At 39.3% G+C, this 25899-nt stretch overlaps 2 protein-coding genes across 3 annotated transcripts; both read left to right on the top strand.

The window, feature by feature from the left end:
- Positions 1 to 513: 513 nt before the first annotated feature.
- LOC131475357 (casein kinase I) lies at positions 514 to 10728 on the top strand. The gene is made up of 11 exons (XM_058653431.1): positions 514 to 896; positions 4429 to 4519; positions 4727 to 4837; positions 5043 to 5191; positions 5777 to 6005; positions 6984 to 7154; positions 7285 to 7433; positions 7572 to 7767; positions 7910 to 8049; positions 8740 to 8807; positions 8923 to 10728. Exons 2-10 carry the CDS (start codon positions 4444 to 4446, stop codon positions 8770 to 8772), a joined length of 1254 nt encoding a protein of 417 aa, XP_058509414.1. The 5' UTR covers positions 514 to 896; positions 4429 to 4443; the 3' UTR covers positions 8773 to 8807; positions 8923 to 10728.
- Positions 10729 to 10886: 158 nt separating this feature from the next.
- Positions 10887 to 25158, top strand: LOC131475355 (transmembrane protein 184B-like). 2 transcript variants are annotated; one of them, XM_058653428.1, is made up of 10 exons: positions 10887 to 11354; positions 13843 to 14076; positions 17438 to 17603; positions 19637 to 19727; positions 19860 to 19935; positions 20511 to 20602; positions 21066 to 21235; positions 21483 to 21677; positions 22241 to 22267; positions 22836 to 25158. In XM_058653428.1, the coding sequence occupies exons 2-10, from the start codon at positions 13843 to 13845 to the stop codon at positions 23063 to 23065; spliced, it is 1281 nt and encodes a 426-aa protein (XP_058509411.1). In that variant the 5' UTR covers positions 10887 to 11354; the 3' UTR covers positions 23066 to 25158. The 2 variants fall into 2 exon arrangements, with proteins under 2 accessions (XP_058509411.1, XP_058509412.1); XM_058653429.1 differs by lacking the exon at positions 22241 to 22267 and having other exon boundaries at positions 10889 to 11354.
- The last annotated feature ends 741 nt before the right edge of the window (positions 25159 to 25899 follow it).

Raw genomic sequence — 25899 nt, 5'->3', positions numbered from 1 at the left:
TTACTGATACTGAAGAAAATTACAATATGTATTACTGAATTTACATTTTTTGCTTTATTGATATTCTTTGTGTAGCTGTTTAAAGTGTGTATGTACATTTTATTCTGTTTACTTTCCATTCTTTGTACTAACATTGAAGTATGCTGTTAATGCATAAATGTTCTCAATTTTATTCTTCTGTTTGTTTTATTATATTGTTGTATTCCTCCCTGATACTTTATGTTTTGTATAGTTTGCTGCTGTAGCAAAAACATTTTTCACTTCAGGAAAGTACATTTATCTATTGTGTGAAACCTGTTACCAAGTATAAGCCGTGTTCTTTTCGTTCAGACTATTCTTTATATTCTGTAAAAATGTTTGTCATTAAAAGACACATTTTGTTCCATAAAAACTCACCAGTGGCCATTTTGAAGACATATCAAAGGGCAAAATCACATAAAAGGAAAAGGTTTGGAGCCTTAAGTAGGTCTATCTAATGTTAATGTTACTATAGCATTACATGTGTGACTCTACTGCATGACAAACAGCCGAAAAACAACATATTTAACTTTGCAAAACACACCATTTGACTCAAAAGGTGTCAATATGACACTTGAGGTGTGACGTTGCCTTGACACCCAGAGGGGCTGACATCACCGACGTTGTGAACGGACACGCGGTTAAGTAACGGGAGGAGGAGGAGACAGAGACAGACTAGAGTGGAGAGCGACCGCTCGCGCTACCGGAGCTTCTCAGGGACTATCGTCAGGGAGCGAGAACGACAACAGAGCTGCGAGCTGTGGGAATGAGAGCCGTCAGAATCCGCTCCCATCCTCCTCTGCCCGGGCCCCCATCCCACTGACAACCATCGGTTCATTATCTACACCGAAGCAGCTCTCGGACGAACCCAGTATCGGGTGAGTGGCGCGTTCCGGAACCGGAGAAAGAAGGGGGGAAAAGGAGCCTGATTCGGCCGAAATAGAGACTCGCATTCACGGCTTACTGGAGAGAGGGGGGAGGGGGCGAGTAGTAAGGATGGCTGTATCCACACAGGCTCGTCTGCTACATACATGGGTGCGGCTGTGAGTGGAAATTGCGTGATAGAACCACTCAATTTCAGCGTCTTTACATTTTTAACACATTTAACACGGTGGACGCGGCACGTATGACGGTTCCTTTGACGTCTTGTTGTTAGCGCCTAGCACTTAACTAACGTTAATACTTAGCCGCTGCTTATGTTTGCAACCGCCTCTGTCCTCATTAGAGTCTTAACGTGGACTATCTGCACATAACTGCGAATGTTTTTGATAAAATGTTGACAGTGAAGGGCATATTCCGCTCCAGAAGCGTCGATTTCAGTTCACTTGTCATCGAATTTGCAACCAGGGAAGAAAAATACGGCGTGACATTTGCCTACATCGTTAAGAAACTAACAATGGAAGTGTAATTTTGACAGTTCCTGTCATATAAATGCATGCGTTTAATGTGAACGCCTGTAACAGTAACACAGGGTATGATTGTGGAGTGACAGCTGGCCCAGTGTGAGAGGCGCAGCTCTTCTCAGTTTAATGTGATTGTGAAATCTTTTGGCTTTGAGTCTTAGACATTTTTCTTTCCTGTTGTTTAACTTTGGGCAGATTTTTGTCACTTAAAATAACGTAGGACACATTTTTCTATACAAGTGGCTCTAGTACAATATTGTTTTCACACTTGGGACATCCTGTGTCCACGGGAGAAGCAGCAGCAGCAGCAGCAGCCTTGTACTAAAGCATCCACTGTAGCCAATCCACAGTGCTGTAGGCGATTACTACCATAATGGCACGTGGTGCTTCTGTAGTTGGAGTGTGACAGGGTTATTCCACTTGGTTCACTCAACACAGGCCTTTTTAAAAACACAAAAAACAAATCACTCCGTGCATTATTTATTACATTGCTGCTTAGCCATACCATAAACATCTCTGCATTCTTACTGGTAAATATTTTAACACACAAGGGTTCTGTCTATAACCAATTTTATTTTTTTGTCCATTTTTAAGTTCTGCAGTTAAGTTATTGTTTAATTATTCCACACAAACGATACTTGATTATGTGAGTTAAGACACTTTTGTTCTGAGCAACACGATAAATGCTGCCAAGTGCACCTGGGTTTGATTACTTGTTTCCTGTATTTAATATTTGGTTCATACATTATTTCTATTTAGAATATATAAGTGCACTGCACTGCAGTGCAGACAGACGGGCTGATTGGAGACACAAATCAGTAATTTAAGTGTTGTTCAGTTGACATTTCTTTTGGCTTTTGTAGCTTCAGAAAAATGTTAGTAGATGGGTTGATGGTGACAGTCATCTAGTGCCACCTTGTTTCTACAGCAGCTGCCTGAGGGTGCATTTTTCATTTGGGAGCCGAAGCTAACGAAGAACTTCCTTTGTGGCATGTGAAGGCCACCGTAGCTCCCTGGTTAGGGGTGACTGGAGGAGCCCTTGGTTTGCTACAATCTGCAGTCTCAATATTAGACGTCACTAGTTCTTACAGATTGGACCTTTAATCAACTGCCTCATTTGTTATCATTAAATTGTAATTAGATAGAGGACAAACAGAAATCTGGCCCCGATAATCTGCACTGAGTGGCATTATCAGTCTGTCTGACAGATTGTTTTGATATTGCACTGCTTTTGTTATCTGCTTTCTGACAGTTTACACTAGGTCTCATGTTGCAACTGATGTTTGTTTTAAATTATATTCATTCTATTGTAAATGACTCTTTCTCTAACTCTATTTTCATTTATATTATTTATTTGTGTATATGTGCACCACTGACCAGAGCAAATTCCTACTATTGTGTCAACTTTACCTGGCAATAAACCTGATTCTGATATATATATATATATATATATATATATATATATATATATATATATATATATATATATATATATATATATATATATATATATATATATATATATATATATATATATATATATATATATATATATATATATATATATATATATATAAGAATAAGCTTAGTTTCTGAAAACCTGTAGTGGAAAAAATCCCAAAAACATGTGGATCTAAAGAACTGTTTGTGAACGGAGTTATTAATCAATGGCACTCACTGTGTGATTCCTGGTGCTCCCTGAAACCTAACCCTTGATTAACCCAAGTCCATCTGCCTCCATCACATTTAGCATGACGGGCTCTTCTCTCCTCTCCTCAGCTACAGCTGATGATCCGAATTATGTCCATCTGTCATTTTGCAGCATACTTAGACTCAGCAATGTTTTTTTTCTTTTGAGATGATTAATGTTGAGGTAAAGGGTGTTTGTATAGGAGGAGTCTGAATACAGTAGGCTAGTTCTTCTGATGACTGTTCTGTTTGCTTGCGTTGGCCTTTAAACCGAGGTCGTCTGAGAATGTTTTGTTTTGCAGTTGCCGAGTTGTCACGAGACTTGTTCATGGTTTCTATACAGGATGCAGATTGAGGCCACTCTAAGTGGAGCTCTGGGCTCCATAAAGATGATTTAGTCTCTGTCAGATACAGTCGCGTTAGACCGTCAAAAGGGGCACGTGAAGTGAACTCGCTCGATAGCTCAGGGCCTGACCACAAGTGTTATTTGAAGACGCTGCACTGCCCCATTTGGAACGAGGGTTTGCTGTTACTAAAAAGGGCATAGTTTGTTTACATGGTATTCCCAAATTACTGGTTGTGAAGCAAATCTCTGTGATAAAAGCGTTGATGTGTTCTGTCGCAGCTCTTTGCATTCTGACATTCTTAAGGCCTTGACACTGATAAAGCCGGTTAAGTCTTCATGACCACTCATGCCTTCCCTCCCTTGGCAGTGCCAGCACACAACAGTAGTGAGACTAGACTTGTTTTTTCACTGGCTGCATGATGTGGTGTGGTAGATTGAGTGCTAACTAAATGATGATCCAGCGTCACGTGCAGTTCTTGTCAGAAAATGGACTTCATTTCCTCATATAGGCCAGGTCCCGGTACTGATTCTGACCCATTCCTCTTCCAAGTGACAAATTGGCATTTCAGTGTAGTGCTGTATTTCTTTCCCCTCCTTTCCCTGTGTTTGCTGATTTCAGTCCAGCCGCCTCCCCCTCCCCAGCCACAAATCTAATCATGCGTTTCTGGAGACGAGACAGCTGTTTACTGATCAACAATCCCTGCTTAGGTTACATTCTCACACAAACACGTGGTGATTTCAGCATGTCTGGGATTGACGGTCAGCGTGTGAGCAGCTGAGTGGCTGTCGCCAGAATCCCTCACTCTAGCAACCGTCCCAGAAAGTTGAGGAAATGTTCCATTTATTATATTCAGTTTGTGGTATGTCGTCATGCCAAGTCTATAGTGAGTGGTGAGAGAGAAGATGTTCTAGCATGATGTCATGTGTCATTTGCATTCTTCCTCTAACCATAACTATGTTGTCTGGTGACAGAGTGGACTTGCAACCATGGAGCTCAGAGTGGGGAACAAATACAGGCTGGGACGAAAAATAGGAAGTGGTTCCTTTGGAGACATTTATCTTGGTAAGTAGAAATACCATTTTTTATTTATTTATTTATTTTTTTGGATTTTGCAAGTGTTACTGGGTGTGTTGAATGGCCTTTTTTTTAATACTTATTTTTATCTGCACACTGAACACATTTTTCTTTATATTAACTCAACACTGGCACAGCTGGGGTTAAACTGCCATGTCTCTGACATCTGTTGGCGTTATTTGTGTCTCTTCATAGGTGCCAACATAGCCACCAGTGAGGAAGTAGCCATCAAGCTCGAATGTGTGAAGACCAAACACCCACAATTGCACATTGAAAGCAAGTTCTATAAGATGATGCAAGGAGGAGGTAAGACACAAATATGACTTTAAAATGTTTGGCAAGAATTACTAAGCTTGTAGGAAATGCAGTATGTACAAGGAATAAAGAGTTTTTCCTATTGGATTGTTTGGTACAAGGTCAATAATATCAAGAGTAGTTGTGCCAGGAATATTGAATATTAAATTGAATGTTGATTTTTTTGTGTACGTGTGTTTGTGTTTTTTTACTCCAGTGGGTATTCCGTCCATTAAGTGGTGCGGTGCAGAGGGAGACTACAACGTGATGGTAATGGAGTTGCTCGGTCCCAGTCTGGAGGACCTTTTCAACTTCTGCTCCCGGAAGTTCAGCCTGAAGACCGTCCTGCTTTTGGCAGATCAGATGGTATGTTTTGTTTTGGGGTATGGAATTTCGGTCGGTGTGAGGCTGCTCTGTTCCACAGCAGAACACAGAAAAGTAATATTTATGATCTAGGCCATGTGCGTGACCCAAATCTTTTTTTGTCATTGTATGCTCATGTGTAAGCATTGCACGTAAATTCCCTAAGGCTTGTTTAAAGATGGTAGATGTTTCAGTCTCCACTACTTTTGTGCAGCCAGTGTACTGAAGAATTCTGACCTGTGCTTCAACAGTGCTGGTTGGCCTAGATATTTCATTTCCTGGATAGCACTCTAAAGCACATCTCACCTTTTGTTCCAACTGCAGCCAAGTTGCTGTGTCAGTTCATTATTAATGGGTTTGACTCTACACTTTTAGCCCGGGATCATCACCTTTTTTGCATCCCGTTTTCATATATCCCGTTGTCCTTTGTGCTTAAGTTTGTTCAAGGTATTGATGCTCTGACTGCACCTGCTGCTCTGTGAGCAAGGAAAAGTGCTGACCTCGCAGCACGTGAAATGTGATATCACCCTGTGGCCATGATGCTCTCCAGCGTGACACTTCGGTCTCTGTCTGGCCTGTGTGTTACAGATAAGTCGCATCGAGTACATCCACTCCAAGAACTTCATCCACCGTGACGTGAAGCCTGACAACTTCCTCATGGGACTCGGCAAGAAGGGTAACCTGGTGTACATCATTGACTTTGGCTTGGCCAAAAAGTACCGTGATGCCCGCACACACCAGCACATCCCTTACAGGGAGAACAAGAACCTGACTGGCACGGCGCGCTATGCCTCCATCAACACACATCTTGGCATTGGTAAGGTTCCCCTTCCATCATACTTACAAAGGGCCCTGTTATTCACACGCTAATATTTAGCAGTCCTCTCATTACCCCATTTGATGAAACTCTATAGCTAACCTATAGTGGAAGAACATGTGGGAGACAGAGAGGAGATCTTAACTGGTGACTTTGGTTTAGATATGAACTGGAAGGACAAATGTGAGTGTGAAGGATGGTTGGCAGAGCAGCTTGGGACATGACCTCGAACTCTGAAGGGATGGAGCTATTTTTGTTGTAATATTTAACGTCATTCTCGGTAAACTGCCTCATGAACACTTAGGTTATAATCTATTATCTATTATCTAGATACATCAGGGATTTGCTGATGTAGTGGAACTAGAAATGATAATAAAATATGACCTCACTGCTGCGCTATCCTTATCTAGCACATATAGATATTAAAAACTTTCAAATATTCAAAGACATTTTTTCAAGTTTTCCATTCCGTCTATAGTAATATAGAGCAGCGTAAATTATTTGTATTGGTTATTTTTCACATTCACATGCCTGTGTCACATGAAAGCACAGTTATGGCGACTATAGATGGAATATTTCGATTACAACTTCTTTAAAAGAAAAGTCATTTGAAAAAGTCAGTTTTGCATTTTGAAATATAAAATGTATGGCTGCAGCGATTAATTGATGACTAAATTAATTGTCAGCTCTTTTGATTAATCAATGTTTTATTTGTTGTTTCTTAAAAGTGTAATGTCTGGCTTATTTGCTCCATATAACAAAGAATTCATAAAAAAACCCCGATACATTTTGGTTTGTGGGACAAAACAAGACTGTTGAGGGGAAAAACTGTTCCTTTTACAACAGATTAACCGATTTATGAAGATAATCATTGGTTGCAGCCCGAATGTAATGGCATAAATATCCATTTTGTCATAGCAGCAGATGTGGATCAACTTTTTGCTCACAAGTCTGTGCCCTTATGTTTTCCGTCTACAGAGCAGTCCAGACGTGATGACCTGGAGTCTCTTGGCTACGTCCTCATGTACTTCAACCTGGGTTCTCTCCCCTGGCAGGGCCTCAAGGCTGCGACCAAGAGACAGAAGTATGAACGAATCAGCGAGAAGAAAATGTCCACTCCCATCGAGGTTCTCTGCAAAGGTTACCCGTGTAAGTGACATTTCCCTGTTGCCTCTGTGTGTATCTATAGTTTAAAAATGATCTGCAGCTGCAATAAAGTCAAAGGTTCACAACCTTCATTGACATTGCCATCATTTTTTTCTTATTTGTCCTCCCACAGCTGAGTTCTCCACGTACCTGAACTTTTGTCGTTCACTTCGTTTTGATGACAAGCCGGACTATTCCTACCTGCGACAGCTCTTCAGAAATCTTTTCCACCGACAGGGCTTTTCCTATGACTACGTCTTTGACTGGAACATGCTCAAATTTGTAAGTTTATGACCAGATATTTTGATGCATTAGCTGAGACTAAAGTCTCACATCCAAATAGTTGAATATATAATATGGAAAAGTTAGATCTACTTTTGTAATTGGAAAATTTGTAATGAAGCTGTTTTCCTCCCACAGGGTGCCAGTCGGACTGCTGAGGATGGAGACCGGGAGAGGAGGGCAGGAGATGAGAGGGATGAGAGGATCGGAGCAGCACCCAGGGGTTCTGCATCGCGTGGCCTTCCTCCAGGACCCAACCCTGGAGCTCCCAACAGAGTCAGGAACGGGCCAGAGCAGGCCATCTCTAACCCTGCCTCCCGAGTCCAGCAGTCTGGTGAGTTTCCTGCTTAATTGTTCAGCTTTCAAAGTCGGGTCTATCTTTTTAGTCTTTTTTTTAAATATATTCATAGCTGCATTCACCTTATTTGCATCAGATGACGTCGGTACTCTTTTTAAACTTTTGTGCATCCCTTCAGGGAACACGTCGCCACGTGCAATTTCACGTGCAGAGAGGGAGCGAAAGGTGAGCATGCGGCTCCACCGCGGGGCTCCTGCCAACATATCGTCATCTGACCTCACAGCCCGTCACGAACAGTCCAGAATTTCCACATCACAGGTGAGAAAACTTTTGCTGCTCCGATGGGCAACCTGGAGATGCATGCCACATTTTTACCCACATCACAACATTAAAAAAAAAAAAAACTCCTCAAGCCCACAATTCAGGACTTTTTTGAGTGATGTGACACAACTACAGCTATGCTTAATTAAAAACTAAGGCAGACAAAATGTGATGTTTAGTTAAAGGTGTGGGGAAAATGAGTGTAGAACCAAAGATCTGATTGTGAAATATGACCCAGTCCTTTCTTTGCCCACAATTTCTGAATAGGCAAAACAACTGGTAACAAATAACAGAAACTAACTAAACCAATTCAGCATTCCACTAAAATTCATAGACTGTTATTGTCACAAAAATGTATTAATTGACGCATGGCTACTGCACTGTACATATATTGTTCTCTGGAACTCCAGAACTTAAAATGAAACACACTTCAATAGTGAGGCATGAGTTGTACAACTTGGTTCATCACTTTTTATTAATAGGTGTAGGTGAAGGGACAAAGATAATCATTCCATTCAAAGTAGACACATCATTTTTCACTGAAGTAACTGCTAATATGCAGTGTGATTGGACATCATCAGCCCATTTGTAACTGCTTACTGATCTGGTGACGTGTGCATCATATTGATTTTGTTGATTCATGTGTTCGGGTTGGACTTGTGAAGTAAAATTGGACTTTTTCTGCAGGTCAGCGTGCCATTTGAACACATGGGAAAGTAGGCATTTGTGGCTCGCAATGCACAAGAAACTAACAGGTGAAGTCTAGTTTTGCTCGCTCATTCACATGCAGACTGCAGAACACATTTCTTTGCCAGTCCATTGAGTCTACCAGTACCTTCTCTAATAGTAACAATCCACTTGTTATTGCAGGGCTGCAAGATCTGACGGTTGCTCTGGTTTATTTTTTTGTTTTCCTTTGTCCCAATTTGATAGTCAACGGACATATGGATCTCTGGAAAAGGAGAGTTAACAATTTTTAAAGGATCCAGAGAAGTATGTGACAGCATCCAACATGAACTCTTTTATTAGACCCTTTGCGGATCCTTGGATCACCACCACAATACTACAAAAACAAAGAAACACTAATATGACAGTGGTACACCAGTTACTTCATGGTTGCTTTCACCTCTTTCCGTCATCCTCGCATCATTCCCTCAGTACCCTCTGTCTGGCAAATGTGACGGAGCTGTTTATCAAAGAAGCAAAAAGGAATCGGGGACACGCGCATGTTATTATCTACACTTGGTAAAGATTTCTTTTCAGTTTTATCAGCAAAAACGGCTTTTAAATTAATGTCATCTCTTAACCTTTTATGAAGACATCTTAAAACTAATGTTATGAGTTTACTTTCTTTGTACGTTTGGAAGCAGCTATGAGATGAAGGGATACAGTAGGTAGGGAGAAATGGATTCAAGGTTAGAAAGCAAAACTTTGAAATGGACAAGTAAATGTTTTAGCTGCAGTAGAGTCATGTCTCTGAGGTAGCAACTGGTCCTATGCTTGCCCATCATCCATCCATGTGGTGATTATGTTCTGTCCCTTAAACCTCAGCCACCAAAACCTCCTCTACTCCTTTCTGTCGCCCGTTTCAAAAAAAAAAAATGAATTGTGTTTTTGTTGCTTTTAATGTGAGTGGGTAAGGTGAAGAATGACCATAGATATTGCAAAGACACTCCCAAGTCTTGAGGGAAGCTCCTCAGGAAAATTCTGTGTATTTGACCAGAGACCACAGCTGCCCATTTTGGCTAACAAATAGTGGCTGCAATTTTTATGACGGTTCTTAATGTTACCTTTTTTATTCTTTTGTTATTGGAGGTCATAGGGTGGGGGAGGCTCTGATGGGGTTTAATGTTGGGAATAGGGCATCCAATATTTTTTTTTTCTTTTTAATGTTTACTGTAAATATTTTTTTATTTTGATGTAAGGGCAAAATGTGGTTTGTTTTAAGATGTAAAGTAGAAAAATGTATACTGTTAACAAAAATAGGGGTCGGGTTCAGAAGACTAGGTATTTAAAGTACTTAATTGTGGGATAGGCTACTGTTGCTTTGCCAGCTGGGTCATCTTGTTTGTGTGTGTGTGTGAGTCGAACCGAGAATCCCTGCTAGAAAATCATATACATTGTATTTATATATGCAGATTTTTTTTGTTTTTGTTCTTTTTTTAATCATTTGTCTTTCAGCTATTTATATTAAACTATTTTATTTGTCATAACTTTTATTCTTTTTCTCGTTTCATTTCATCCTCCTGTAACTTATTAGAATGACCATGTCTGGGTTTATTTATGCCTTCCTTTTTTCTGTTATGCTTTGGAGGTTTTCTGTGCACCCCATATAATACATAGCGCTTTCATTATTAATTCTGCGACAAAAAAATTAAACCCAAATTGTTTGATGTCACTTTGGATTTCAACCTCCAGCCGCCTGATGATGTCAGATGAAAACCTAGCCGATACAATTGCAGGGATGTGTAAATAGCATTGTACTGTGTGTAATTACTTTTGTACAGGCCACCATGACCCAGTGGCAGTGTAACTGTTGATATAGAAGAAGCGGAGGTGATGGGAATTTCACTTTATGTATTGTGTACTGATAGCTTGTACAGTTCTTTAACACACTTTACAACAGTATTTGTGTATATTTTATGAGGTAATAAAAATTAATAACGTTGACCACAATGTTTTTGTTGGCCCCTTCTTGCTCATACTGTGTGTGTATAATTGTAAACTGTGTTGTTTACAATACTGGGGTGTTGTCTGAAGAATTACATCATGGTCAAGACCCTGGAAATTAAGAATTTGACAGCGCATGCGCTAGGAGCGGAGTTGCTGCTGGCAGCTGCCGCTGTTGCTACCGTGGACTGCCGCTGGTGATGTGGAGGAGGTAACGGTGTCCACTTCATCAGCACCGAAGACGACATGGCATGATACTTGTTTTTTTTAAGTCTTTTTGGCGTTTTAAGTTCGTCGGTCTTCAATTCAAGACGTGATATACATTGAGTTTACTACGAAAAGACAAAAAATAAAAGGAAAGGTAGCGTCGCACTACAAAGGCTAGCAGCTAACATTAGCTAGTTGCGTCCTGTCCTGTTGGGCTGTGGAGGAGCACGACTCGGCTTCATAAAAGAGTCGGTGTTCTGCAGTCCACACAACGATGCGTGAAGCGTATACGTATCTGGCTGTTTTCTGAAGGTCTGAGCTTGTCCAGAACTTGCATCCAAGTCTTAAAGGTCTAACGTCGACTCAAGATGATGAGCTAAATTGATGTTTGGATTCACAGCAGCGCATATCTAACAACTGCAGAGGTAAGTGAAGCGGTGTGATGGAGCCATGATCACTGACCAACAGTTTTTTGTTCTTCCCTTTAAACACATCTGCTTTGTGTGTTTTTTTTGTTTAACACATAGAATGTCTAATATGTTGGGGCCACGAATTCAGCAATGATTACAATACAATTAGCTGCACAATATGTTTATGCATCGTGCAACTAACCTTTGACATTTAACACATGATTTAAAATGTTGGTTCTCCATTAACAAGTGTTTGTTGTTTTCTGCCCACAATTAAAGTTGTTTAATATCATATTAAGTGAAGGGTTTAGCTGATACTGCCTTTTCATGTCCGGTAGTGATATCACAACAATGAGTATCCAACATTGATATTAGTCATACAGTTGATTTACATCTCGTAAACTACTTAGCCGTTAACACATTTATGCTGATGTTTTTACTGCCTGGGCATAAGCAGCCATTACAAAAACATATTACAATATTTTGCTACCATGAAGAAATCAACTTGCCTTGAGTAAATTGCTGTTGCTGCAAAATAATGTGATATTTAGATTATTATGTTTTTCTTTTTTCAATATGCAATCAGTGAGTATCATATCAGCTCATTCCTGCATTATTGCAAAAATAATCTGTATCATCTTATTTCATTATCTTATTTATCACCCAGCCCTATAATCAGCTTAGTGAATATTGCCCCGCTGACTCGATTTTTTACATGACATCACCCTTTCTTACAGTGTAGCACTATTGTAAAGGTTGAAAGCCAGTAAACCTCATCCGTCATTCATTTCATGATTTGTTATGGCTTCACTTATAACAATAGAAATGAGTTGTGGTCACTAAGTAGCTCTGGTGTCTTCACTGCCTCTGATTGAATGCAACCTCAGTGGCCTGATGCTCTACAGTATGTTCCATGCAGCTCTTCTAGCCCGAGGGCTTGCTTTATGATGCTCTGTTACAAAGAATGCTCATTCGATTGAGGTCAAAGTACAAAGCATGTTGTGAAACCTACCCATGAGGGCAGTGAACAGGATTGATGAGTTGTCCTTCTCTTGTCTGTGACCCACATGGAAGCTTGAAATCTGTCTCTGTCTCCTCCTATTTCTCCTCAGATAAAACATAGGTTATTGTAATGTGCACTGTAACATGCTGTTATATAAATGGATGGTTGAACCCATTAATGGTTGGTAAAAGTAGAGTACATTTTCAAACTACCAGTCACATATTTCAAGTTTGTTGTTTTAGCAAAACAAACAAAAAAAACCCATGATAAATCATTAGAGCTACCCTAATATCACTGTGGCAACAATACTTTACATCTGCGTGGAAACAGAAATTTGAAAAAAAACTCTTTTTTTTATTGATCACATACGAATTAATTCTTGTAAATCACAATGAAACTGACTGTTGTTTTAGAAATAATCAAGACACGCTGATCCTATAGTAACTGTATTATCACAAGTCGATTGAGGCCTTGCCAAGCAGTATGAGTCATGCATGATCACAGTTAGTGCCAGCCTATATTTAGCTGGAGCACAGGAGAGTTTGAAAGCTCTTATGAAATTTGTTTTCTCACTGTGAATGATTGGATTTTCATCTTCCTGGAATCCCTCCCTAAGACAGTGACGTATTTGGAGAGAAGAGCCTTCTGCAATTATTTCATTTGAGGGTTGACAGCAGATAGAGTATATTTGCTGATGTTTTTGGTGTTGCATAATTTTATCTCTGCTTTATAATTATGTTTTTTGCACCTCTTGTCTTATTTTCTCTTCTTATAAACCATTGTTGATATGTTGAGGTATTGGATTTTACACTTAGTGTGATATCTTCCCATTCTGTTGGTGTGGCACAAATCTAGAGAAAGCAAAACCTGATGAAGACAACTTTCTGGTTTTTGGACTTTGCAGTATTGTGTAGGTTTTTGTTTAACTCCTGAATGATTGTTGAGAACATTATGCTTGAAACCACATAGTGTCGTCCATCTTTACAATGTATACATGTGGTTATATACTGGCATTTTCATTGTTTGGCGTAGAACAAGAACTTCATCATTTCTAATAATTTGGGTGTGATTACATTGTAGTTTTAAGTCGTCATATACATATGCAAAAGAATAGTAGGAATTGGGTCAGCAGCCCTCAGCTTGTAGCTGTCATTCTTGATTCACTGTGTTTGAGTGATTCAACCCCCACCATGTGCTGGTTTGTGTGAATTTTACACTCGTTATAAGCCTCTTGTCACCCACCTACCTTATGCCTCCCTCTGTTTTGATCTCACAGATCTGTCTATCTGCAAAATCTCTTTTGCACTGTAGATCTGTGCACTGCCCTACTTTGCTCTTTGTCTTTTCTGATTTCTTTTTCTAACATTTAGGTTTTGTTGCTCTAAGATTATTCAGGCATGTTTTTCATGCATTCCAGATTTTTCATTCAGGCGTTCAATGTTTTGCAGATGACTGTTGTTGAAATGTTGTTGACAAACACTCATCATTTATTTTATACAGATGAGTCAACTGTGGCAGCGAGACATACCACTGTCACAGAGGTTCGGGAATGACTCTCCAGTTGGCATTGCCCCGGGCTCTCCAGCCACTGTGGCCCCAAAAGGTTCCAACTCCTCCTTGGTACCAGCAACCCCACTGGTCACAACAGATGACCCATTTTTCCTCATGACCTCCACTGCCCAAACCATATCAGGGGTTTTTGTTTGGACTGCTCTGCTAATCACATGTCACCAGGTAAGAATAACCTGGCACTTAGTGGATGTAGTTGATCCAGTGGTCAGAGGGATGAAACTAAACTGTTCCTGTCCAACAACTAATGTGTCTAAGTAATATATGCCTAGCACTATGGTTTTGGAGGTTGAACTAGAATTGTACAGCCCGTGATTTTTGTGTCATGGGACAACCAATGCTGTGGTTCTCCTAGAAATGAATAAGTTAAAAGTTGTATCCCAGTCTTATGAACAAATGTGCAAAAATCTTGCACATGGTCTACCTACTGTTTGCTGTCATTTCTTCACACTTAATTTACAACATTACTAAACATTTTCATGAGGAGTTAATGGTTTCAATTGCTAGTATCAGGTCTTTATTTTTTATGTTTTCATTTAGAGGAAAAAGGACATAAAACCATGACTCATGAGTGGGACACCATTGTGATTGACAACTGGTATCATCCAGTATATGAATGGTTGCATGTGAAGTCTGTGAACTTCACCGCAAAATCTCAAGGCTTCGAAAATGGTAGAGATTGATAGTGAAACCTGGTATTAACCTGGCTCCAGGGATACTTTTTGAATTACTGTATTATCATTAAGCAAATCAATCATTAAAACTGTTAATACGTTGTTAAATAATTTATTGTTTGAGTCCGAGCATAGTCCCCCGTCAAGTATATACATGTATTGAATTCATCATGAATAAAATGGACAAACTGAATATATGGCCACACCTCTATCCACAACATTTTGGTTAAATTATAGCAGCTATAGTGAATCATCCCACACCTCCCTTTACATCTGCTGGACCAAGCCAAAGAGGACAAGACAAAAGTTCAGTAAATAAGTATTATAAAATGATACTTTAAAATAACAACTCTGAAATAGATGAGTGCACACATTTTGTGTCCTGTGGGAAGAAAGGCTCCCTCTAATTATCAATTTGCTTAAACCTCATTTCCACCAAGAAGTACAGTTCAGTTCATCTGATCTGACTCGAATCTTCCCACTGCAAGAGGTGTGGGCTGAATACGTAAATTATGTAGGTATTTATGCATTATGCGTCAGCTATGTCTATAGTGTCTCGTCATAGTAGCGCTACACAGTGTAGTTCTCCAATAATTTCTACAACGAACAATACAGTGAACAAAGAGCAACAATGGAGGACATTCAGCATTCTCTGTTTTTCCTTCTTGGCATGTGGCTGTTAATCACAAATAGAAGGCAAGTTTTGTTACAGACACGTTTGCAAGCTGCACTGAAAAGCACTGGCGTTTTCCCCCACTGTTGCAACCTTGTAGGAGCCAGCCAACAGAAGGGTGGACGGTACGGAGCCGTTATTTTTGAATGCAAAACAAATGGATGTGGAAAACAATGGAAATGCACATACTTGCGTGTGATGCCCCAAACTGAACTGAGTGTATGCAAGTTAGTGCACATTTGCTACTCAGATTAATCAGCATGGCTCCTCGGCTAAACTACAAGCATTAGACACATCATCAGAGTTACTTTTGTGTCCATGCAGTAAATGTTCCCAAGCAGTCCATGGTGGGTGCCCCAACTCCATGGCGACCAGTGATTGACTGAAGAAGTTAATACATACCTAGGATGGTACAGATACCTCACATGTTCTAGCTATAGGGGGATTTGAGCAAGACCTCACTGAGGGCTTCCTTAATTTCATGTTTTAGCCTCTTGTGTCATATTACCAGTGGTGTTAAAAATCTCTGGAGAATTGAGGCGTTAATAAAGATATTGTTGCCATACAAAGGATAGGATATTATCCTTATACAACAGTATAGTTTTAGAGGCTCATACAGGCTTAAAAAAGAGCCTTATGTCACTCTGGCAACAGGTGATCCTCACTTGACAAGGACATCATCAAAGACCAGGGAATGGGTGTGTGTTTGTGTATGTGTAAAAGACAGACAGAGAGAGAGAGTGCTTGAGTGCCATTGTGTGTTTATATATGCATGCAAGGGAGGGATGAGCGTCACCTAGCAACAAACCCTGTGCGCAAAGTGCACCATCTCGCTTGGTTTGTTGTCACCCACTGTTTGTTATTTTACCCAAGGTGTGTGTCTGTTTACAGGCCAGGAAAGGTGATAGGTGGTGCATTGTGTAAGTGGAATGGAGCTGGATGGTGCAGACAGAGGTGGCGCTGACAAGGTCCACCCTGTTCTTCCTGCCGTCTGCTGCTCTGAATAGGAGTGACAAAAGCCCAGTATCACTTACCCGAAACAACCCCACTGTCAGGCACTCGCACAACACATACTACTCTAATATCCAATTCGGGCAAATCTAAAGTGGTCTCACGTGCACTGACAGACTACAGTCTAATGAGAATACAGTTAAGCCATTTACCCTTTACATTGAGTCGTGGTTTCAGTTTGTCCTTTATATTTTATTTTCTCAATATTTCAAGATAGAATTATACATAAAAAAAATCACAGTTTTGAATTAACTTAATTTAATTAACACAAATACATTTTCTGTTGGGTGGGTTCTCTCCGGGTTCTCCGGCTTCCTCCCACAGTCCAAAAACATGCAATGTGGGGATAGGTAAATTGAACACTCTAAATTGACCATAGGAGTGAGTGTGAGAGTGAATGGTTGTTTGTCTCTATCTGTGTGTGGCCCTGCGATGGACTGGCGAACTGTCCAGGGTGTACCCCGCCTATCGCCCGATGTAGCTGAGATTGGCACAGCACCCCCCCGCGACCCTCTGGTGGAGGATAAAGCGGTAGATGATGACTGACTGACTGACATTTTCTGTTGTGTTACATGTGTACTCGGGCTGAACAACCATCATCGTCATCCATGACAAAATAAATAGATATCTTTTTGACAATCGATAGAAAGAAAGAGCGAGAATATATTTTTTGTTTGACCCAGAATTGTTTTGTCTTTTATTTCTGGTAGTGTGATGCTGTGCATGGCTATGGCCGTTTTGAATCATATTCTCTTATCGTTCTCTCTTTTAATTTTAATTATTTAATTCAATTATAGCGTAAGCAGATTTTTTGTTCACATCAGCAGCTCTGTTGCAAACCCACACTGACTCAAGTCACACTGACTCATGTGGAGGTGAAGTGGAAAAAATGAACATGCACAAAACAGCAGTGTGGTCCTCGTATAATAAAGAATAGTATACAGAACATGCTGTATTCAGTCACCATCCGCATGGTCACCAGCTGGGACAGTGTGTGATGACATCAGATACCACATCTGCCACAGGCTCAGTTAGTGACGTATTTTTGCGACAAATCTGTGACAGACTAATTGAAAGATGATGGAATTAATATCAATTATCTTTTCATATACTAACCCTACCAAGTATATAAGGTTTCTCATGTTTTTCCGCTGTCATTCCTTTTCAGATTTACATGCACCTTCGTTACTACAGCTCTCCCAATGAACAAAGGCACATCGTGAGGATCCTCTTCATCGTCCCCATCTATGCCTTTGATTCTTGGCTCAGCCTTCTGTTCTTCACCAATGAGGAGTATTATGTGTACTTTGACACTGTCAGAGACTGCTATGAAGGTGAGTGGACAGAAAAATTACGTTCATATTTTCTGCTGCAAGGTTGGATTAAAAGCTGCCATATTCAGCCAGTATTCACGTCAGATTGGTTCCCAGTAGAAATAAGGGTGTGAGATTTTATGTGTTGTGATACCCCTCGTGGCAGGCTTTACATTGTTTTCATTTGCAAAGGTTGCCATCTTTGTTCTCATGTCTCTGTGGCGTGTTGGTATCACAGGGGAGGGGAATCCTGTTTCCTAGCAACTGCATGAAAACGAGTAAATCCTTGAGAAGACTTTTGGAAAGCGTCTCACTTGTGAACAGATAAACTGCAACCTTTTTCCTCATCCAACCAGGCTGTAATTCAAATACGTTTTCCATCCAGTGTTCATTCAGATGTTTAGATTAATACAGAAGCAATTACATAGTGGGCCATATCATGCGATGGTGACACTATTATGGTTATGTAATTGGCTTTTATTCATTATTAATAAAAGTTAAAAGTAATTATAGCTTTGCTAAAGCATGATATTAATATGGATGACGTTGCTTTTACAGTCAAGGATCTAGACAAATATTTGACAATTTACTTGTTGCTCCTAATGTTAGCACTATGGGATATTAATGCTATATGCAATTATAGTGGGAAAATGATCTGTTTATGATTGTGCTAGATCAACAAAGTCGGCACTATACTGCCTGCTCTGGTACAGATGATCAGATGTCAGGTTCGTGCAAAAGCAATGGCTGCATTGATTAGGCTTACTACATTTCAGATCTGACCAGTGGATAGAAAAGAAAGGGATTAGGGACACACCTGGTGTAGCTCCACATGTTGGCCCATGAAAAACACAAAGGGTCACATGTTAGAATATGATTTATGACGATGATCCTCATAAGTGGCTCTTATCTTACACATTACATGAGTGAACATTTTAGCCCCAATGAAAGTGTACACTCCACTTGTGTAAGACCATTATTTGAACATGTTTCTCTTATGTGACACTGTTGCATTGCAACTGCGTGACATGACCATTAGCTTGTGATTTCCTCCAGTGATCACTCCCAATATCATGCTGCTCCACTTCTGCACTCAGCTGATGATTATGCTTTTCTAGCAACCATTGCTTGGTTATTACCAAGACTGCCGATTAGGCTGATTCACCTTTAAGCTTTCAGCAGTTTTGAATTAGAAAAACATCACTAATTGTTTTTTGTGTGTTTATGGCTGTTGACTGAAATCTGTGATGCGAATAGGACTCGGTGATATGGACAAAAAAACATATGCCAGTCTATATTGGCTGAAAGGCGATATACCTTATCTTGGCATATGCTGTATATTGTGACTGTCAAATTCACTTGCTTTAACATGAACCAAAATGTTAACAGTTAGGAAAAGAAATCACATGTTTATCAGTTGGGGGTGGGTCGAAATATCAATTTGGTGATATATCGTCGTCCTTCCTCGAGCAATATGATAAGCGACACGCCAGGCCAAATTTCGATATTTTAATCAACAAATTATGGTCAATGACTGAGGGGAAACCTGGGGCGGAAGTTACCTGGCTGAAGAAGAGGGAGTTTACAGCTGGATAATGATGGAGAAAGCTACGTTAAGAGATGCTCCATCTACGTTCAATACATAGACTTTATGCACTTTTTGTCTTTGTTGTGAATAAATAGAGAAATCCTGCACTTTTCACAGACATTTTGTTTTCTTCAGTTAGACCGATATAGTGATGTATCCCTATGATTATCTTGCAACACCTTGATTGACACAGAATCATTTTATCATGACATTATTGGTATTGTGGACGTTACGTATCGTGAGGTACCCTGTAATTCCCAGCTCTATTTATCAGTGTTAATGTTGTGGTGGCAGTGACAAATAAATTAAATATTGGTTGCTGTTAAGTGTAAAATGAATGCATCCTAAGGATGCCACTTCCAGTGCTGCTCTGCGCCCCTCTCCTCAGAAGAGATGCAAATGTGTGCACGGCCTTACAGTGATGGTATAAATACCATTAACATGTTTTCATTGTGTGACACTGCAGCCTTTGTCATCTACAACTTCCTGAGTCTGTGTTATGAGTATCTGGGAGGAGAGAGCGCCATCATGGCTGAGATCAGAGGGAAACCCATTGAGTAAGTCTTGTTTGTTCGTATTTTTTTCTTTTTTGTTGATTAAACAGTTTCTTAAGTGACATTTATAATTAAATACTCTGCTTATTGTCTTTACAATTATTTTAACCTCCATGACTCTGCACTTCTCTCCAGGTCAAGTTGCATGTATGGGACCTGTTGCCTGTGGGGAAAGACCTACTCCATTGGTTTCCTCAGGTTCTGCAAACAGGTACCGAACATCAACCCGTGCTCATAATCTGAACATTTTATAGAAACACTCAGAGACTGATATAGCTTTGTTTTTATAGCACATTAAAACAAGCCAGTGTAATGTTTTGTTTACTACAAATACAACATACAGTACATCACTTTGTGTTTGGCAGCCATTCTGGTTTTTGGTGATTTCTGTGTAGTAAGACACTTGTAGAGAATTGAAGTTTGTTTGAATTATTGTAGGTAAGGCTGAACGATTTTTATTTAGATTTTTACATTATCATTCTCTTTTATTTAAAAAAACAAAAACAAATTTAAAATATCTTCTGTGTGTGCAAATCTGTGCATTTAATCTAAACGTTTCTCGATACACATTTTGGCTTCATTGGCATTCATTAATTTATGTAGATATCATCAATGTTTCTGTGAAAGTCACATATTATTCATTTCAGTAATGACTACAGTAGCTGTATGTTATGCATTGTTGCCTTGTGCTGACCCCATATTTCTCCCAGTGCCCTTTTGTCTATTTATTTCCACCATGTTTGAATTTTTTTTTTCTCTCCCTTTCAAACATTGTGTCTATTTCAGGCAACTCTCCAGTTCTGTGTGGTGAAACCCTTGATGGCAGTGATCACTGTCATTCTTCAGGCCTTTGGAAAATACAGGGATGGAGACTTCAAGTATGTTTCCACAGACGTGTAGCTATTAACATCATGGACAGCAACTTAAGTCGTGACTCCTTATGTTCTGACTGGCCGTGATGTGTCACGCTACTGTAAACATTGACCAAATTCAGTCAAAGGCATGCTCAACATTATTCTCTAATTTGCATATTCTTTTACATTTATGTACACATGTATTTACTAGGACTGATCTGGAAGCTCTGAAGCCAAAGTCTGCCATGGTTGTCTGAATGGTTGACTTAGATTATTTGCTTGATGCTTCAAAGTCTCATAAATAGTCACGACTACCCTAAAATTAGCTCATATATTGATATTTGTATTTATTATGGCTGACAGTCACGACTAGTGTTGACCCCCAAACCTCCGCTACTGTTCATTCTCAAGTAATTAGTGAAATCCATCAAAAGATATACACAGTACAGTCAATTCTTGTCAACACACTGATATCCCTCTCTTCCAGTGTGGCTAGTGGCTACCTGTACGCGACCATTATCTACAACATCTCCGTCAGTCTGTCGCTCTACGCACTCTTCCTCTTCTACTTTGCCACACGTGAACTGCTTGTCCCATACAGCCCCGTGCTGAAGTTCTTCATGGTGAAGTCGGTCATCTTTCTCTCTTTTTGGCAAGGTAACAAAAACCATTCAGCAGCAGACACTCATACTGTACATGCAGAGGTAGAAAGTATATTCTCATGCATATTTCACCCTATGCCTCTTTAAGCAAGTCTATTCAGATTGTATTCTATGTTGTAAGAGGAAAAACTAGTGGTCTAATGGATGATGATAGATAGATAGATAGATATATAGATAGAAACCTGCTTTATACTTTCTCTCTGGCCCTGATAACTGTTTTCTTTCTCACTGATATGATTCAGGAATGCTTCTGGCCATCCTGGAGAAGTGCGGAGCCATCCCCAAGATCAAGTCTGCTGACTTCTCGGTGGGCGAGGGAACAGTCGCTGCTGGTTACCAAAACTTCATCATCTGCATTGAGATGTTCTTTGCTGCTGTTGCGTTGCGCCACGCCTTTACCTACAAAGTCTACATGGATAAAAGACTGGACTCATATGGTAAAATATGTGTGTGTCTGTAGTAGGCTGTGAGGACAAATATTTATTCTATCCTGTCTTTGTGAGGACATTTTGACCTTGTTAGGACATTTTCGCTGGTCCTGGCAACTTTAAAAGGCCTTCTGATGGTTAGGACGTGGCTTTATTGTTGGGTTAGAATTGGGTTTGTGTTAGGGTTAAGTTATGGTTCTCTACGGTTAGGGTTAGTTGTGATGGTTAAGGTTAGGGTAAAGTGGCAAGGTAATGCATGATGTTAATAAGTGTCCTCACTAAGATTGCTGTACTAGAATGAGTGTTTGCATGGTTAAAGCAGATATATTAGTCATCTTGAGATCAGAAAAGTAGCTTATTATGTAAATAATGACAACAGTTGCTTGTTAGTAAATAGCTATCTTTCAGAACTGACATCGCTTTTGTTCCTACCTTTTTACTTTGACCCCTATAAAATATTCTCTGTCTTCTCTTTTCTTCAGCTCTGTTTCTCTGTTCCTTTATTTTCATCTTGACTTTCTTGTCTTCTTTGTCTCCTGTTTCCTCTTTTTCTCTCTGTGCTGCACTGAAAGGCTCATTTCCTATCTATGGACAGTACGGTAGGTCTGACGTTAGCTTCCTGTCACAAGTATCTGCAGTTCTGTATGTTACAGTGCTCGTTGTCTGCTTTTTTTGTGTTTTCATTGCGGTTTATTTACTTAAATATGGTTGGTGTTTTCATTCTTTTTTAGCATGAATACAGTTGATATCATTACAATTATATATTATTTTGCTCTTTGTTCCATTTCACTGTCAGTAAAACCAAGCTGTGACATGTTTTTGCTTGTTTGTTTCCTCTGTTGTAATTTTATATACTGTATGTGTGACCAGTGAGCAATGAGGTAACTGGGCAGAAACTAATGTTTAATCATTCTTTCATTGTTTGGCAAGTGGCTTTTGAAATGTAGAATAGACATCCATCTTGATCTCCAGAGCTATCTTACTACCCACTGTTGCTCTATGTACAATGTATAATGTATTGCAGTAGTCATTTAATTAACATTTTACTTCAATATTAACTTGACAAATGGATGGTGACAATTTCATTTCATTTTATCACTCCCTCGTGTTCAGTATGGTTGCTCTTTGTCTCTTTGTTAATATTTCACCCTCCCTCTCCACTTCCAGGTCGCTGTGCTCCAATGAAGAGCATCTCCAGCAGCCTTAAGGAGACCATGAATCCAGGAGACATGGTCCAGGATGCCATTCACAACTTCTCCCCGGCATATCAGCAGTACACCCAGCAGTCCACACTGGAGCGAAGCGGGGGGCCACCCCTGTCCCGCAGCCATAGTAACCTCAGCACCCGTGGAGATACTGAAAAAACCCTGCTGCTCAGCTCAGACGATGAGTTCTGAGACTCACACATACACACACGAAGGGTCACTTTACCCCCAGAGCCCATGTTGAGTGTTAGGAGGTCTGTATTTGAATCAGATTTCTTGTTCCAACCTGGACATGGAAGATCAGATTCAGGTTTTTGTTTCTTTTTTTATATATATTTACTAAGAAAAGAAATATCAGATTTATGTCAGTCTTAGGACACTGTGGTTAGAAGGGAGAAAAGGTGTTTGACAGCAAATACGAATAAATAAGGTAAAAAAACAAACAGGAAACATGTCATTAAAAATAAAGTGTGTGTGTTGCGGGGTTGGCAGTATTTGTGTTAACACCATACAGGCCATTACTGACGAAAAGTCTTCTTTCATGCACTGAATATGAATCAGTAAAAATAACCATGCCTGCGCAGAGCATCTTTATGCTACACCTTAGACTCTGTGGCAAAGAAAACATGTAGATATAAGGTGTGTGCAAGAGAAAATAAGTGCCATCCTCATCAGAAACACATGGCCTCTTCTTTACTTAAGTTTTTATATTGCATATGCCTCATTATCCATCTGCTATCTCTGCCCTTGACTGAAACATTGCCAAATAGAGGGAGCAGTAACCTGCACTTCAGTTAGTGAGACACACTGTCTTAAAATGTAGAAGTTAATTACAGAAAAGTAAGGAGTGTTTGAATTGCGGTGCTTGATTTTAATATATAATAATTGAATTCAATTTTCTTTAAATGTTGTATGACCTTGAAGGTGTAACTCGTTTAGTGGGGTGGAAATTGTTATTACAGAAATGTTATAAATATATTACAATGTTTTGATTTTCTTGTGGATTCATATGTGCAAGTGAGTCAAAGTGTATTGGTATGACTGCTGTTGTCGGCCCGACTTTGGGGCCTTGCATGATGTTATTGTTTGTGGAGCACAGAGAGAACAGCTGTGGGATAGAGATTGTAGCGTGGGCTTTGGGATTGACGGAAGGACAACGCCCACAAAGATTACAGATTGCTGGAGAAGCAACACTTCCTGCAGAGCTGGCCCAGCTGTGATGTGCTGTGGATTATATTCCCTAATTGAGGACAATTCCAGGCAGCACAAATCAGGCCTGCATCTGTTGGCATTGCTCATAATGACATCACTGTTATGGAGGACATGGCTCACTACAGAAAGATCGGGACACTACGTACAAATAAGGACAAGCATTACATTTGAAAGTACTCACATTTTTAATAGGCATACTGTATATGGGCATTAAAATTAAATGACATAATGTTCAGGCACAGGTAGAAAATATATATGTTAAGGCAACACACTATCGTTCATACTGTTCAACTGAAGTTTAATTTGTTCTTACAGCCTTAAAATTGTTTGTGGTTGTGATCGAATCTATTTGCTGGTGGAGCACAGCGTTGTAAAAGCTGATGTAAGTTCTAACGCTGTCTCTAAATGTGTTAACTGTTTTTGTTGTTGAAAGCAGAATCCAAACAGATTGATTGAAGTTTATTGACCTCAGGTAAACGTACAGTACAGTACAGTACAGTACAGTACAGTACAGTACAGTCCTCCTGAGTCATGAATGTGGTCATGAAAATGTTTCCCTTACTAACACCTACACTAGAATCACACATTCATTTGTGTATCCATCTTTCTGATGTGCATGCAGTCATTCCGTTAAAGGCAATGGTTGGGTGAATTCTATTAATTTATTATGAACTTAATGTGATTGAAAAAGTGATATTCACTGCATAATGCTGTTACCTAGGGGCAAAGTATGTCAAACTCAAAACACAACGAGATGGTAGTTTTGATACTATGTGAGTTTAAAGCTGGATGTACAATACTGAGTATATTAATACAGGATTTTTATTCCAGAAAAGAAAGTTTTAAATATAGTTTAACTGAGCACTGAGAAAAACATACATGATGATGACTGAAATGGCATTGCCTGGTATAGTGCTTTGTTTTAATAATTTTGTGTTTTAATACTTTAATTTTCATATATTCTTAACTTTTATTTCTTTTGTATACTTTTTGCTTTGTATATTGGTAAAGTTCCTCATGCTATTTGGTTTCTGTTAGTGTTGAAAAAGAAATAAAGACAAATGGAAACAAGATTGGCTTTTACTACTTTACTTTTATACTACGGTTTGTTCAAGTACTTAGCTATATATTAAACACTAAAGTGTTCAGTTAAATTCATTCACCACTGAAATTAAATTAGCAACATCATGTTTGGAAATCTACTCACAAGAAAATGCTTTAGATATATCTTGTAAATCCAGTGATATAGAACAATGCTCATTTGCCTGTACTTAAGATAAGATAAGATAAGATAGTCCTTTATTTGTCCCGCAGTGGGGAAATTTGTATTGTTACAGCAGCAAGACAGTAAAGATAAAGATAATAAGTAATAAACATGCATTACCAAAAAAGAAAATTACAATATACTAAGATATTAACACTTAGGCTATAAAACTTAGTTAAAGATCGATTGTTGAATGTACATTATAGACAGCAGAATATACACAGTATGTACATTTACAGTATAAATATGTATAGGTATATTGCACTTGTGAAAAACAGGTGAATTTTGTTGATAATAATAATAATAATGGCGTATAATCATTTGAAAAATAATGGCAAACTTTTATTTTAGTAATTCTAATATTTTTTACATTGTAAAATATATTGTGTGGATTCAATTACAATAGACGACTGCACTTTTTCAAAGTCAGTTTTTGTGATTGTGAAGTCATTGACTTGATAAAAAAAAGCCACAACTTTGTAATACAACCAGAAAAGAAAGCATTGTGATGACTTAAAGCAGAAAAACCTTTCACTATTGAAAAAAAAAA

This window comes from Solea solea, chromosome 16 (assembly GCF_958295425.1).
Source record: "Solea solea chromosome 16, fSolSol10.1, whole genome shotgun sequence".
Taxonomy (NCBI): domain Eukaryota; kingdom Metazoa; phylum Chordata; class Actinopteri; order Pleuronectiformes; family Soleidae; genus Solea; species Solea solea.
Note: the sequence above shows the minus strand (reverse complement) of the source record. Positions and strands in the feature narration are given on the sequence as shown.